Source organism: Melozone crissalis, unplaced genomic scaffold, assembly GCF_028551555.1.
Source record: "Melozone crissalis strain CALT ecotype California unplaced genomic scaffold, PUWL_Pcris_2 ptg000132l_1, whole genome shotgun sequence".
NCBI lineage: Eukaryota > Metazoa > Chordata > Aves > Passeriformes > Passerellidae > Melozone > Melozone crissalis.
Window position 1 is genome coordinate 888,031 of NW_026535905.1, and position 13,327 is coordinate 901,357.

At 45.8% G+C, this 13,327-nt stretch overlaps 1 protein-coding gene across 4 annotated transcripts in view; it reads left to right on the top strand.

The window, feature by feature from the left end:
- Positions 1-13,327, top strand: part of CTBP1 (C-terminal binding protein 1) — a 189,332-nt gene that overhangs the window by 27,839 nt on the left and 148,166 nt on the right. The window contains exon 1 of one of the 4 annotated variants that reach the window (XM_054293196.1): positions 6,029-6,100. The exons of 2 other annotated variants lie outside the window; for them this stretch is intronic. In XM_054293196.1, the coding sequence (XP_054149171.1) occupies positions 6,094-6,100 (7 nt within the window). In that variant the 5' untranslated portion in view covers positions 6,029-6,093. Of the gene's footprint in view, positions 1-6,028; positions 6,101-13,327 lie in introns of those variants that run through there. One more of the 4 variants, XM_054293195.1, reaches the window with a different exon arrangement.

A 13,327-nucleotide genomic window follows, 5' to 3' on the forward strand; every position in this document is an offset into this window, starting at 1 on the left:
AAGTAAAATCCTATTGGGATAAATGTTGTGATACAATTACCTTGATATGTAGGCTGAATGTGTAATAGTAAGAGAACATATTTAAGTAATGTATGAAATATGTCACCACAAAGGAATGTACAAATATCCTTCAAAAGGAGCTCAAAAGTTCCAAAACAACACTCCAGGGAAGAAAATCTAGGAGAAAGTAGATTAGCTACAGATACTCATTTCTGGATGTTTTTCTTAATAGTTGCTGATTTGAGCATGCTGATGGATTCTTAAAAGCCAATTTTAGATTTTAATGCAGTATCAACTGTTTTCTTAAATTCCTTATGCTCTCAAAATTGCACCCATGAAACATCATCTATGTTTACCAAAATATTTTCAAATTTAGATGAGGGTTGCAACACAGGGAGATAGTTCAAAGAAAGAAGTGTGTATCTAGTGTTGACAGTTTTGCAAAATGATGTGAATATGCATTCAGAATTTTCACTGTAACTGGGAAAAATAGATTTTTACTCTTCCAAAAAAAAAAAAAAACCAAAAAAATCAACCCACCCCAAACCCCAACCCTATCATTATAACACATTTTGACTTTAAAAACAGCATTTGTTCTTGTGCTTTAAAACAGAAAGTATCAATGCTTTTTAGTGGGGCAATTTATTCTATTGCCATTGAAAACAAATGTGGAGAAAAAAACTCTATTGGGTTCCTATCTTTTGTTAAGTTCCTCTGCAAAAAAAAATAGATCCTATGAATCTGTGACTTTTAATGTCCTACAAGACTGCAAAGAAAACCTTAACCATAAAAAAATCATAATCTGAGTTCATTGTTGTATCGTGGTAACTGCATAATAAATGCTGTAGATGTGACAATTTAACAGGTGAGTAAAAGAAATGCTCAGATCACTGAGAACACAGAGATTGCCTGGCCCCCAGCCCAGACCTGTGTCACTGCCTGCCCTCACCTGTGGGCTCCTCTGGCTCTGCACTGAAGGCATTGAGACAGCAGCTCATGTTCGCACTCAGGTGTTTATTATTTCCTATCAGTAAAACAGTCTCACTGCTGGGAGTTCTGCAGCCTTTCATTAGAAGGCACAAAATGGCCAACAATCTCTTGGTACAAGGGCTTTTAACACTAAGCTATCCAATGAAGAACTGACACCTGGATTATTTTCCCTTTTAACCCAATAACTGATCCCACAGAGCCCACAATGCAGACTGGTCTGCCCAATTACAAAATGCCACCCAAACCCATGGAGAAGGAGGAAGAAGCAGCATGAAGGAGAAACCCAGGATGACACCCTGTGCCCTCCATCTTGCTGCCATCCACAACACACTAAAAATCCCAAAACCTCAATTTCCCACCGAGTGACACACCTACACTGCTCTCTATAATCTATTTCACACTTTTGTGGATTCCAGTCCATCTTGAAGTCTGGGAAACTTTCTCCATGGATGAGGATCAGTCAGTGCTGCCCTGGGGTCAGGGCACCCCAGAGCAGACACAGAAATATTCCCTGTGTGCCCTGGGTTTGCACACCCACCCACCAGGAGCTGCTTGGGGAGAGGCTGGAGGTGAATCCAGAGACCCCACAGAGCTGCAGTTCCTGACTCCAGCTCTGGGGCCTCCCAATAAGAGATTTGTGGATCTGTTGGAGATCCAGAGGAGGCCACGAGGATGCTCAGAGGGCTGGAGCATCTGTGCTGTGGAGGCAGCTGAGAGGGCTCCTTCCAGAACCTAAAGAGCTGCAGAGAGATGAGGACAGGGAGAGACGGGACAAGAGGGAAGGGTCAGGTTGGATATCAGGAAGAAATTCTTCCCTGCGAGGGTGGGCAGGCCCTGGCACAGGTTGCCCATGGAAGCTGTGGCTGCCCCATCCCTGGAAATGTCCAAGGCCAGGTGGGATGGGTTTGGAGCAGCCTGGTGGAGTGCAGGTGTCCCTGCCCACGGCAGGGGGCTGGAGCTGGATGATCTTTAGGATCCCTCCCAACCCCAGCACTCTGTGATTCTGTGGTAACTGCATGTACAGACAGGACAAATGCAGCTGTGTGAGAGGCAGCACTTCACAGCATGATGGAGATTGAGCAGAAATGTTGGTACTTTGCAGACACAGTGGTCTGTCAAGACCTCTGACAACGTGGGAGGTGCTTGCTTTGAGTCTCACTGGTAGCGCGGGAGTAGACAAATTCTAATTTGCTTTTGAGTAACCTAAGATATTCAATAATTCCGCTTTCCAAGAAAAGAATGATGCAATTTAGTCTTGAATTACTTAATGAAACGATTATTGAACTGGGTCAGACCATAAAGTGCCCTCTAGCCCAAAGTCCTGTATGAAACAGAAAGCAAAACCAGGCCAACTCTTTATGGTATTTCTATGCAGTCTTTAATATTTCCAGAGGATGGACTTCTGGCCTGACTTCCCTGACTTCTGTGTTGCCCTCAGTGATATTTAGATGGATATATATAGATGTATTTATTTTTCCCCCTGGAAGCTGGTGGTCCCTTTGACTCCTGTGGGCTCAGGTCCCCGCACTCACTGGGGAAGGAGGAAGGTGTGCTGGAAGAAGATGTACCAGGATTGAGTGACTGGCACAGACAAAACAGTAATAATGGGCATTCTGGCCACTGCCATGGCTCACAGGTGTTTAGCATAGAAATTTCATCTGGGTGATGACATAAAGATGCCCTGGTATATGTGATTATAATACTTAATATTGCACATTTTAGAGCAGATTAGGTACACATATCTGCATGTGTGCACTCATAATATCAGGGATAAATTTGGGGAATTATAGCTCATAATTTGTCTCGTTGCAGCTATTTTTGAAAGTTAAATAATTGCTGATAGAAGGGAGCGGTAATTTATGGCAAGAGAAAATGCTCTGGCTTCATCTTCTGTGGAGGGAGGTGGGTGTAATCCTGAGGCTGGTCCTGTTTGCTGCTTCTCTAAAATATGCACTGCTGCTGTCTGTAGGCACGTTTTGGGGCCTGAAAGGATTCACAGCAATGTGGGTATTTTCTTAGTAAATGAAATGATCACCATGCAGAATGCTTGTGAAATATTTAGATAAATGGTTGTCTGTGAGTGGGGATATGTAGGTATGTTTTCTAAATATACTAATTTTGAAAGAAAATAACATAATAAATTTCTGGTTGCTAATAATATGCCAGAGAATAGATTATTTTTTAAAAAAACTGATCTACATTGCCACAGCTAGGGAAATGTGGATATTGCCTTTGAGAAGATGAATGTCATGAGAAGGAGCTGATGGGATTATAACTTCGAATATGTTCCTGTTTATGTGTTTAATGCATTATTAAATGCCATTTGTTTGAGAAAGAATTAAGTTAATAACGGATCTAGTATAAACAAATATTGTTTTTGTATCACTTAGGCTCTATTTGAGCTTTGTTTCATGACAGCAGTTCAGAATTAAGATGCCATTATTTATTAGCTAGAAAGAAGGATGGGAAACAGCACATCTCATGGGTTTAGCTTGGAAATCTGTGGGAGCTGAGGAAGTGGCTGAACATTATGGATGTAAAATACTCATGGAAGTCTCCAGGAAATGCTGGATATTTTGCAATAAAATAAATATTTGGAAGATCTGACAAGACATCAATCATATGAAGACACCCTGAAAGCACCATTTTATCTGGCATTGTAGAGGATTAAAACTAACTTAGGACAGCCTTCCAATGTAGTTGGTATGGTGTAGTTGGCCTGGAGAAACCAAGCATGAAGGGGTTTCAGGAACTAATAACTGTAAACTTTAATGAACATGATCTCAGTATTTTAAATTCTTCATTTAGGAGATGAGTCAGAGCTGTGTAGGAATAACCCAACACAGACATGGACACTGAGCATGTGCCTGAGAATGTTCTTTGCCATAAGGGATGCTCCATCTTCCTCCCTGAGAGAGGAAAAACTTCTCCAACAGCTTTACAGAAGGCTGGGAAACCTCTTCTCACTGCATTCCTCAGTAGGGGAAAATATCCATGCAGGAAAACTTTATCGTGTGTGAAACAACAGACCCCCAAACTCAGCGGGATTCATTGTGTTCCTATGTTCAGGCAAGTTCTTTAAACTAGAATTATTCAGCAGGCACGAAATTATGACCAGCAGGGTCAGTCTGTCAGGTCAGACACTTGCTTTGTGTATTTAATACATTTGCTGTCATCACAAATGTGCTAAAAATCTTTGTGTTCTCCAGCAGTGACTGCTGAAGTCTGACTAGTTAAGGGATTTTAATCTGGTGTAAATACTCCCCTATGCAGGAAATCTGGTTCTATTACTTCTAACACCAAAATCAGCATTGCATTTGAAGGAATAAATTACAAAACAAGGAGAAGTCTAGAAAGTAATTACTGTGAATATGGTAGTGAATTCTTGAGCTGCCACTTCACTGTGGGGTTTGGTTGGTTTTGTTTTGTTTTGTTTTTTTTGGTTACTTTTGGTTGTGCTTTATAAAAGATGTTTATAGGCTATGTCAGCAATGTTCTTCCTCGGTTGCTGTTGCAAAGACTATTTTCCTAGTTTATCACAAAATGCCAGATTTGCTCAGCATGTAATTTAATCTTATGCTTGGAAGCATCCACATTACTTGGTTATCATGAAGTTATTCTTTAATAAAAATGTACGCTTTGTGATCTATATTTTATTAATTTGGTGAGTCAGTTTATCGATTGTTGCAGATGCCATGAATGTATAATTTGTCACAGTTATTGGTTACCTGTCAGCAGTTCACAGCCACACAGTGCTCCTGGCTCTTGGGGCACCTTAGGAAAAAAACCTCTCTTGATCTGCAAAAGAAAATTTCTCCTGTAAATTACCATCAGACTTGGGTTGGTATTGGGTTTATCACGTCGCAGAGTGTGTTACCCTGTATTAGCCAAACTCTGTGAATAAATTCACAACATGGCCTGCTCAGGCAAGGGCTTTGAGCAAACACAATTTAGTGATTTTAAAGGCTGGGGCTGAGGAGGAAGGAGCACAGCATCAGAAATGGGAGGTGCAGGCTTTGGGCTTTGTCACTGTTTTAGTTCGCTCTGAACTGAGGAATTATTGCAAAAACAGAAGAAAATTCTGAGTCATTTTTATCCCCTGTTCTACAGCAGATAGTTTGCTGTTGTAACATAAAGCAGTCATGAGTTTTGTTGATTGAAAAGTTTATTTTCAAGAACGAATGTTAACAAATTTGGTATTTTTTTAAAAGGGCTGTTTATTCCCTATATTTTAGCAAAGCAGGTATTTATACCCACAATTGTTTGACTTGAATAAGAAAACTTTGCTAAGAATTTGGCAGTGGTGATACAGATGAAGCAGCTTTGCATGCTGGAGTGGAGCTGTGTGGTTGAAACATCTGCTGGTTTCGTTTTGTTATTTTTAAAGGCTGGTTCTGCATCCTGGGAGCTTGTTGAAGTCATGCACAGAGCTTGTGTGCCATGCCAAAACCAGCTCCGATTTTGGCTGGACTCGTTCTAGTGGCTTCCATCCCCTCATCTTTGTGGGTTCTCTAAAATATCAATGTCTGGTGCTTCCCCGCCATCGGTGGTGATTTGGGCAAGAGCATCCTTCCCCTCAGAGCAGAACAGCTTCCCTGGGGGCTCCCCAAGTTTTTGGTGTCTATAATTAATGTACAGTGGGGGGCGTACATAAAAAATCCGGGAAAAGGCCCTGCCTAAAATAGGAAGGGCAGAGGGAAGTTAAAAGAGAGGAGCGAGAGAGAGGAGAGAAATAAGAAAGAAAAACAAGGGAAAAAAAAGGGTGGGGAAAACCAAGGCGGGGTGGGGAAGGAAGAGCCAGAGGAAAAAGGGAGGAAAAGAATGAATCGCGGGTGGGGAAGGAAAAGCCAGAGGGAAAAGGGAAGACAAGAATTAATCGCGGGGGGCGGGCGAGGAGCGCCCAGCGCCGCTCCCCGCCCCCGCCGCTCCCGGCCGCCGCCGCCTAATGAGCTGCGCTCTGATTGGCCGGGCGCCGGCGGCGGGCGGCCGCCATTGGCTGCGGCCGCGGCGCTCTCCGCCCCCATTGGTCCGCCCGCCTGCCCCGTATTTGCAGCGGCGGCGGCGGCGGCGGCGGATTCCGGTGCGGAGCCGGCGGCGGGCGGGATGCAAGGTGGGCGTGAGGGCGATGCGCGGGGCGAGGGCGGCGCGGGCGGGTGGGAGCACGGATGGATCCCTGTTCGCTCGGTGCGCTGCCCCATCGCTGCGCGCCGTCCTGAGCCACCATGGTTGATTCTTTCTTTCTTTTTTTAAATTTTTTTTTTATTTTTTCCGATAATTATTTTTGCACCGTACCCCCGGCGGCCGCTGGGCGGGGGCTGCGCCAGCGCAGCGCCGGGGGCAGCGCCGGCCGCGTCCCGCCCGCTGCTCGGGGGCTGCGGCTCTTTGTGCCTGCCGGGGGCAGCGGCAGTTTCCCCGGCAGCGGAGGGCAGGGATGGATCAGATCCCGGCCGGGCCGCGCTCTCCCCGGCCCCTCCGGGAGCCCCGGGCCGGAGCGGGTGCGGGCCCCGCCGCCCGTCCCGGCGCTGCGAACTTGGCGGGCGCGGAGTTGGCGCTGCGCTGCCCCCGGCCGGGAAATGGAGCTCCGGTGTGCGGAATTGCGGAAAGTCAATGGGAATCGGCTGGGGGGGTTGGCACATCCCGGAGGGAACGCCGAGATTCTTCCCATAAGTTGTTTCTGCGGATTTGCCAAATTTTCAGTACCTCCCCTTCGGTTAATTGGAAATCGATGTGGTTAGGCGCGGTTATCTGAACACACTTTGGTTTGAGTTTAAAATAGCAAATATGAAGTTAAATGCTCTCTCTTTTTATCTTGCCTTGTAAATCTCTTATACGTTTCATGGACGAATTTAGCTCTGTTGTTTTGCAACATATCTCCTTTCTTTTTCATGATCTCTTTCACAACCAACTGTATTTTTTATATTTCTTCTGTATATTTAACATCTTATAAAAACCACATCCACGTTTTTAAGTTCTGAGTTTCCTGGTGGTTTTCGTGGCAAAAGTTATTTCTGACGGAGATATGTTTTCAGGCGGAGAAATCTGCTGACAGATTTTGCAACTTTTTTCTCTGTGGCATTTTTCTCTGCATAAGGCTGCAGTTAGGACTGGGTTCTGTCATTTCTGTGCCATCTAGTAGTTAGCTGGGAATTTAAATACTCTCTGAGCATCCCCAGCTGGAGATGGTACTGGGAGCTGTAGTATATTTGTACAACCATTTCTGTGATGTGTGAGAAGTGGAGAATTTGGATAGAAATAATTGATTATGGCCATTCAGCAATCAGTGCTCGAATGGTTCTTTCAAATAAAATTGCTGCTGAATCTTTAAGGTGCCTTATATAGAATTTGGGTTAAAATCAGTGGTTCTGTCCGTGTAGTCAGTGAGATTTACACCTGCACGTGTGATTAACCCCTTGCTGTGCATTGCAGAGGCAGAAGGATGCTTGTGGGGCCAGCTCTGTTGCTAGGCCTAAAAATTTAATTTTTTTGTTGCTAGCCTGAAGCTGTGGGAATCAATACAGGTTTTTACATGGAGTGACGGAAGAATTTCAGCCTGGCCCTACCCAGGAGCAGCCAGAGGAGCTGCACTGCCCCAGGCTCGTGTCCTCAGCTCCTGCCCGAGCACCCATGGGTGCACAAACACCCTGACTGCCAGCAGGCACCGGGACGGGGGCATCCTTTTGGGAAAAAGGATAATGAACGGGAACAGCACCTGTGGCACCACTGGTGATTTGTCATCTCCCAGGGAAAATCTGTGCACCTGCAGTTCTCTGATCAGCTACCCAAATCGTCTGAAATGAGCGACACCCAGGGAGTTTAACATGAATTTATCAGTGTGTTATAATGAGGTGCCTGTGACTACTTGAGTAGGTGACAGGGTCAGAGTTTTATAGAAATAGTTATTATTATGATTAAATCAATGCTGTTTATACAAGCGATCTGCACATTTAAAATGAAGCCAGCAACAGTTCAGCTATTGCTGCTTGAAAGTAGAACTAGCCATGTGTACATCTTATGGCACTTTGATTTTGTTACATAATGGCATGCATAATTTTCATGCATTATATAAACTTCTTTCAGAGCATCCTGAGAAAACAGACAAAATAAGGTCTAGGTCTGTTTGATACCTAGTGAGGCTTTTTTAGCCTAAGTAGCAAATTCTGGTTTTTAGTGCTGTGTAAACAAAGTGCAGCCAGGCTGGCAGGCGTTGCCTCCTGGCGGTAACAGGGATGTGAGAGATGATCCCTGCAGAGCTGAGTTACCCTGCACGCCTCCTGCCTGCCTGCTCACCCGGGCAGGTGAGGGGAGCAGCTGAAGGCTTTCCTTTCCCTTTGGCACACTGCTGGGTTGCTTTTTGGTACCAGGTAGAGATCTTGTGACCCCGTGGGGCCGCAGAAAACCTTGCTGTTTCTTACTCTGCATGTTGCTAAGTGTAGACTTAATATCCAAAGGAGATACATGTTACTAAAGAATGTATTTTCCAAGTATGAATAGATAATAAACTTCTAATAAATTAAAAAAAGGTCAGATTAGAGAAAGTGAAATCCTGTTAGTTGTTTTTTGGGGTTATATTTTTTCCTAATTGTATGAATTTGCTAAACATGGATTACTGGAGGTTTGGCAGCAATAAATGGATAAACCATTCATTCATTACAAAGCAGTCTCTGAATTTCTTGTTTTACCTACTTATGGGTCTGAAACAATCAAAGTTTTAGCAGGTGCTGCCTAGTTGTTGTGTAGCTGGTTTTTGTTTGCTTTTTTCCTTTTACTATGACCCTGATGGATGGAGAGAGAACATTCCCTTGGTGAAATGTGAGGGATTATTGAGTCTTCATGGTGGCAGTTTCTGTCTTATAGCGATGTGACTTATGGTAGCACTTTTCCCTGATAGCAGCAATGTTTATTTCAGAAGTGTAATTTTCATATTTAAACACATGCAGCGCTAGATTGGAAAACTTTTAACGACAATTGCATGGCATGTTTGTTTGTAAATGGTTATGTGGAATGACGGGAGAAAAATTAATTTGTACTTTTTAAAGATCTGTGATTTTTATATCTGTTATTTAACAGAGCTGTAATGCTATCACTGAGTGCTGCCAGTTGGGTATAAAGTGCAATGTGTAACATTTCCTGGTAGTGGAGTTGCTCTAAGCGGAGAAATAATTTAAGCAGTACAAGGAATTTTATAGCCCTCTTGTCACAATTAACTGTTTTGATGAAATATGAATTTCCACAACATCTGCCTTGCGGGACCGGCGCTCCCGTCGGAGCCCTCACTTCCCAAAGCAGCAGCAGCAGCAGCAGCATCCTGCCTGGAGCCTGGTGGCAGGGCCCAGGGGCTGGGGCCTGGTGGCAGGGCCCAGGGGCTGGAGCCTGGTGGCAGGGCCCAGGGCCTGGAGCCTGGTGGCAGGGCACACAGGCTGGAGCCTGGTGGCAGGGCACAGGGGCTGGAGCCTGGTGGCAGGGCCCAGGGGCTGGAGCCTGGTGGCAGGGCCCAGGGGCTGGAGCCTGGTGGCAGGGCCCAGGGGCTGGAGCCTGGTGGCAGGGCCCAGGGGCTGGAGCCTGGTGGCAGGGCCCAGGGGCTGGAGCCTGGTGGCAGGGCACACGGGCTGGAGCCTGGTGGCAGGGCCCAGGGGCTGGAGCCTGGTGGCAGGGCCCAGGGGCTGGAGCCTGGTGGCAGGGCACACGGGCTGGAGCCTGGTGGCAGGGCCCAGGGGCTGGAGCCTGGTGGCAGGGCACACGGGCTGGAGCCTGGTGGCAGGGCACACGGGCTGGAGCCTGGTGGCAGGGCCCAGGGGCTGGAGCCTGGTGGCAGGGCACACGGGCTGGAGCCTGGTGGCAAGGCACACAGGCTGGAGCCTGCCTGCTGGCCAGGAACCAGCCAGCGAGGGGCTGCTGCCCTGCCTGCATCTCCCTGGGCAGGAGATGCTGCTGCTGCTGCCAGGGCAGCCTTTCGCTGCAGCGGGGCTGCCGTGGGTTAGGGTTAGGGTTAGGTTAGGGTTAGGTTAGCCTTTCGCTGCAGCGGGGCTGCCGTGGGTCAGGGTTAGGGTTAGGTTAGGGTTAGGTTAGCCTTTCGCTGCAGCGGGGCTGCCGTGGGTCAGGGTTAGGGTTAGGTTAGGGTTAGGTTAGCCTTTCGCTGCAGCGGGGCTGCCGTGGGCAGCTCCCTGGCCTGCAGCCCCTGTCAGCCCCCTCTTCCTGGGCAGAACACTCCCTGTGTGTGTGGGGCCTGTCGGTGGGGTGTGCTGTGGGGTCCGGCACGCAGTGCTGGAATTGATTCTGGAGGGAACAGCGCTCTCTACCCTGAAGCTGCAGGTGAGGACTTGCAGTGGGATGCGGAATCCAGCTGGACCAAGCAATGGTTGTCTCCTCGAGACCCTTCTGCTCTACATCCCTGTAGTGGTCACCGCCTTGCCAGGGGGGAAGAGCTGGTGTTTTGTGGTCGCTCCTATCAAATCTGGCTCTGCATAGACCGCTGTGTCTCTTACTGTTTTATTTTCCTGCACCGTGGGATGGAGGGTGCTTCTTGCCACTGCGGGCTAAGCTCAGAAACGGTCATTAATGCCTGCCTGCTACAATTTTTGTGTGCATCCTAGGAAAGGCAAGTCCACAGGAGGGTAGAGTAGCTTCAGGAGCACTGATGCTCCCGCTTGGTAAGGGCTGGCTTGGTAGGAGACATCAGGACGTGCTTTTGGAAAGATGCAGTTCCCTGTCATGGACCAACTTAGGGCACAATGACGAGAAAAATGGCATTGGAAAAATAATTCTGTAGCACTTCTCCCCCTTTTCATACGTGGTCTATATTGACTAGTAACCATTCCAGGCTGCTGCTACCCCTCAGGAAAGAAACTGTGCAAAGGTGAGGCCTCAGCCTGGCGCAGCAGGATGGGCAGCATTCAGTACACAGAAATGGCTCTGGAACATTGACCCTAAGTGCTGTTGGCACAACATCCTGCACATTTCGAGCACCACATTAAGAAATGAGTCCTCAAACTAGAGGTTGTACAACCTGGGGAGTCTGGCGTGTTCTCTTGGGCTGTGTAAGAGATCTCAGTGCTCAGCGCTATTTTTGCTGTCATTCAGGGCAGAATAAGTGAGGTCGCTCATCAAGCAAGCTGTGGTGTTGGGAAGGCAGCAGCAGAATGTGCCGTGCTCTACCTTTGCATCCATGTTTTAGGAGATGGAGTAAAAATAGTTCCAAGTGTCATATCTTGGTGAAACCATCCAGCAAAACCTCCTGATTCTTGCACAGATATTTAGTTCAGCCTTCTGCTGCTGCTGCTACCTGAGTATTTGCTTCTAATTGATCTCTTAATCAATAATTACAAATTGTTACAATTGCTCGGTCAGAGTGAAAAATTATGTGTAACAGGTTGCTGTTCTAGTGGAGATCAATCATGTTACCTTAGAGCTAGTTCAATGTGGTGAAGGAAAGAGCCAGGACTAGTTAACTGTCTCTTCTTTGGGTTATCCTTCTATAAAATGGGGATCATCATCATTATAAAAGGTGCTTTAGGACTCATTAAATATCTTTGAAGCACTTAGGAATCATAGTTAAAGAAATAATTGCCTAGTGAATTGTCTACTTAATAAAATGTAAAAATAAAAGATGTAGAATGCATTAGGCTTCATAATAATTTAAATAGATGCATGTAGTTTATTTACCTTCTCAATGAGAACTAACAACCATTGAAAGCAAATAGGTCTTTAGGAAAACTGTAGTGGCAAAATGAGATTATTTAAATTAAGGTTTCCAGTTCACTAGCTTAAATTACTTTTACATTTATGATTTAGGCTCTGATTTAAATCATACTTTGTACTGTTAGTATTTAAAATTTATCATCAAAATTGAAGCTGTGAACACAAAAGACGTTTTTGGCAATATTTGCGGAATGCAATGTCAATATATTTCTCTGGAATACTAAAAATTTAGAAAACAAAAACTTTCCCTTGACACTTATGACTTTTGATATACGGGGGGGAAAAAACCTTAGAAAGACAAGCTGCAAAGGGTTGTTTTTAGTGAACACACCAATGGGTGCCTGTTCCAATGGCATGCAAGGGCCACGGGCTGAGTGGAGGTACTGCAGGCACTGGCTCTGTGGTCATTGGTCTTTGTAGAAGGGAAGGAATGTTTACAAAGACTTTCTTGAATAAATAGCATCAATCCCTTCATCAAATATGAAAGGACTGGTAATGCTTGCTGTTGTTTTTGTTGATTAAGAGAAGTACCGAGGAAAATTGTTTTGCATTACCAGCAGAAATACTGCCGAGTGGAAAGGACTTCCTAGAGCTCTTTATTCATTTATTGTTCTGCTGAGCAATTAGAGGAACAAAATCTCTTTACATCTTTCTAACACTCGACAGATTGGCATTTGTTTTTCTCTCTGCTTAGGAACCCCAGACAGCCAACAAGCTGAGATTCTCTTGGGTCGGGGAGGGAGTTTAGAGCAGAAGTTTCCAGGGTCTGTGACTCTGGTGTGAGCACGGCTGGGCGCAGCCGGGGGAAGGTGTGGGCTGCAGGTGGGGGCTGCAGGAGGCAGTGCAAGGCTGTAAATCCTCACCTGTGGCTCCCAGGGTGAGGGTGGCCAGGGCTGGGGGAGCCGTGGGTGATGCTCGGGTGATGCCCTGGGAACAGCGTGCTCTTACCCCCCTTGTTCATCTCTTTTGGATGCCCAGAGGGGTGCACCGCTCACTCCTTTCACCCATGCACGCTCAAGCTTTTTCAGAATTAAATGCCTGTGAAATCAGGAGCAGAAATGAGTCCGTGCTCTCGGCATGGACTCACTAGCCCTACGCTTGCCTTTAGGAAATGTTGTAAGCAGGGATCGGATTTGCATTGGTTATGAAATGGTAATTTCAGCTTTAAATAATGATGCTTTAAATTGTGATTTGCATTTGTATCTTTGAGGAGTAAATACCAGATTGCATTTGTAGTTTTGTACCTTCCTTTTTTCAATCTTCCTCGGAATATCTTAGGGTAGAATAACCTCTGAGTTGTTACTGTGGCTTATTGGCACCACAATAATTTTGAAATCCAAGCTCAATAATCATATTTCCTACCCTCTCAAAAAAAAAAAAAAAAAAAGGAAAGAAATCCATTATTTGCTGATTTGTTCAAAATGTTGTTTGGCTCGTTTTGTGTGTACCCACTTAAGTGACCAGAATGTCAATGGAAGCTTTGTTTAAATGTTTTTCTTTATTTTTTTCCTTCCAATCCCACCCACACATACACCTGTTCATCTAAGTCTTTTGGGCCAGATATCAGTTTATTTGGTTGGGCTTTATGGATTTTTTCCCTCCTGCTCCATTCAGTTAACTGCTTGCTGTCAGTTCTGGAACA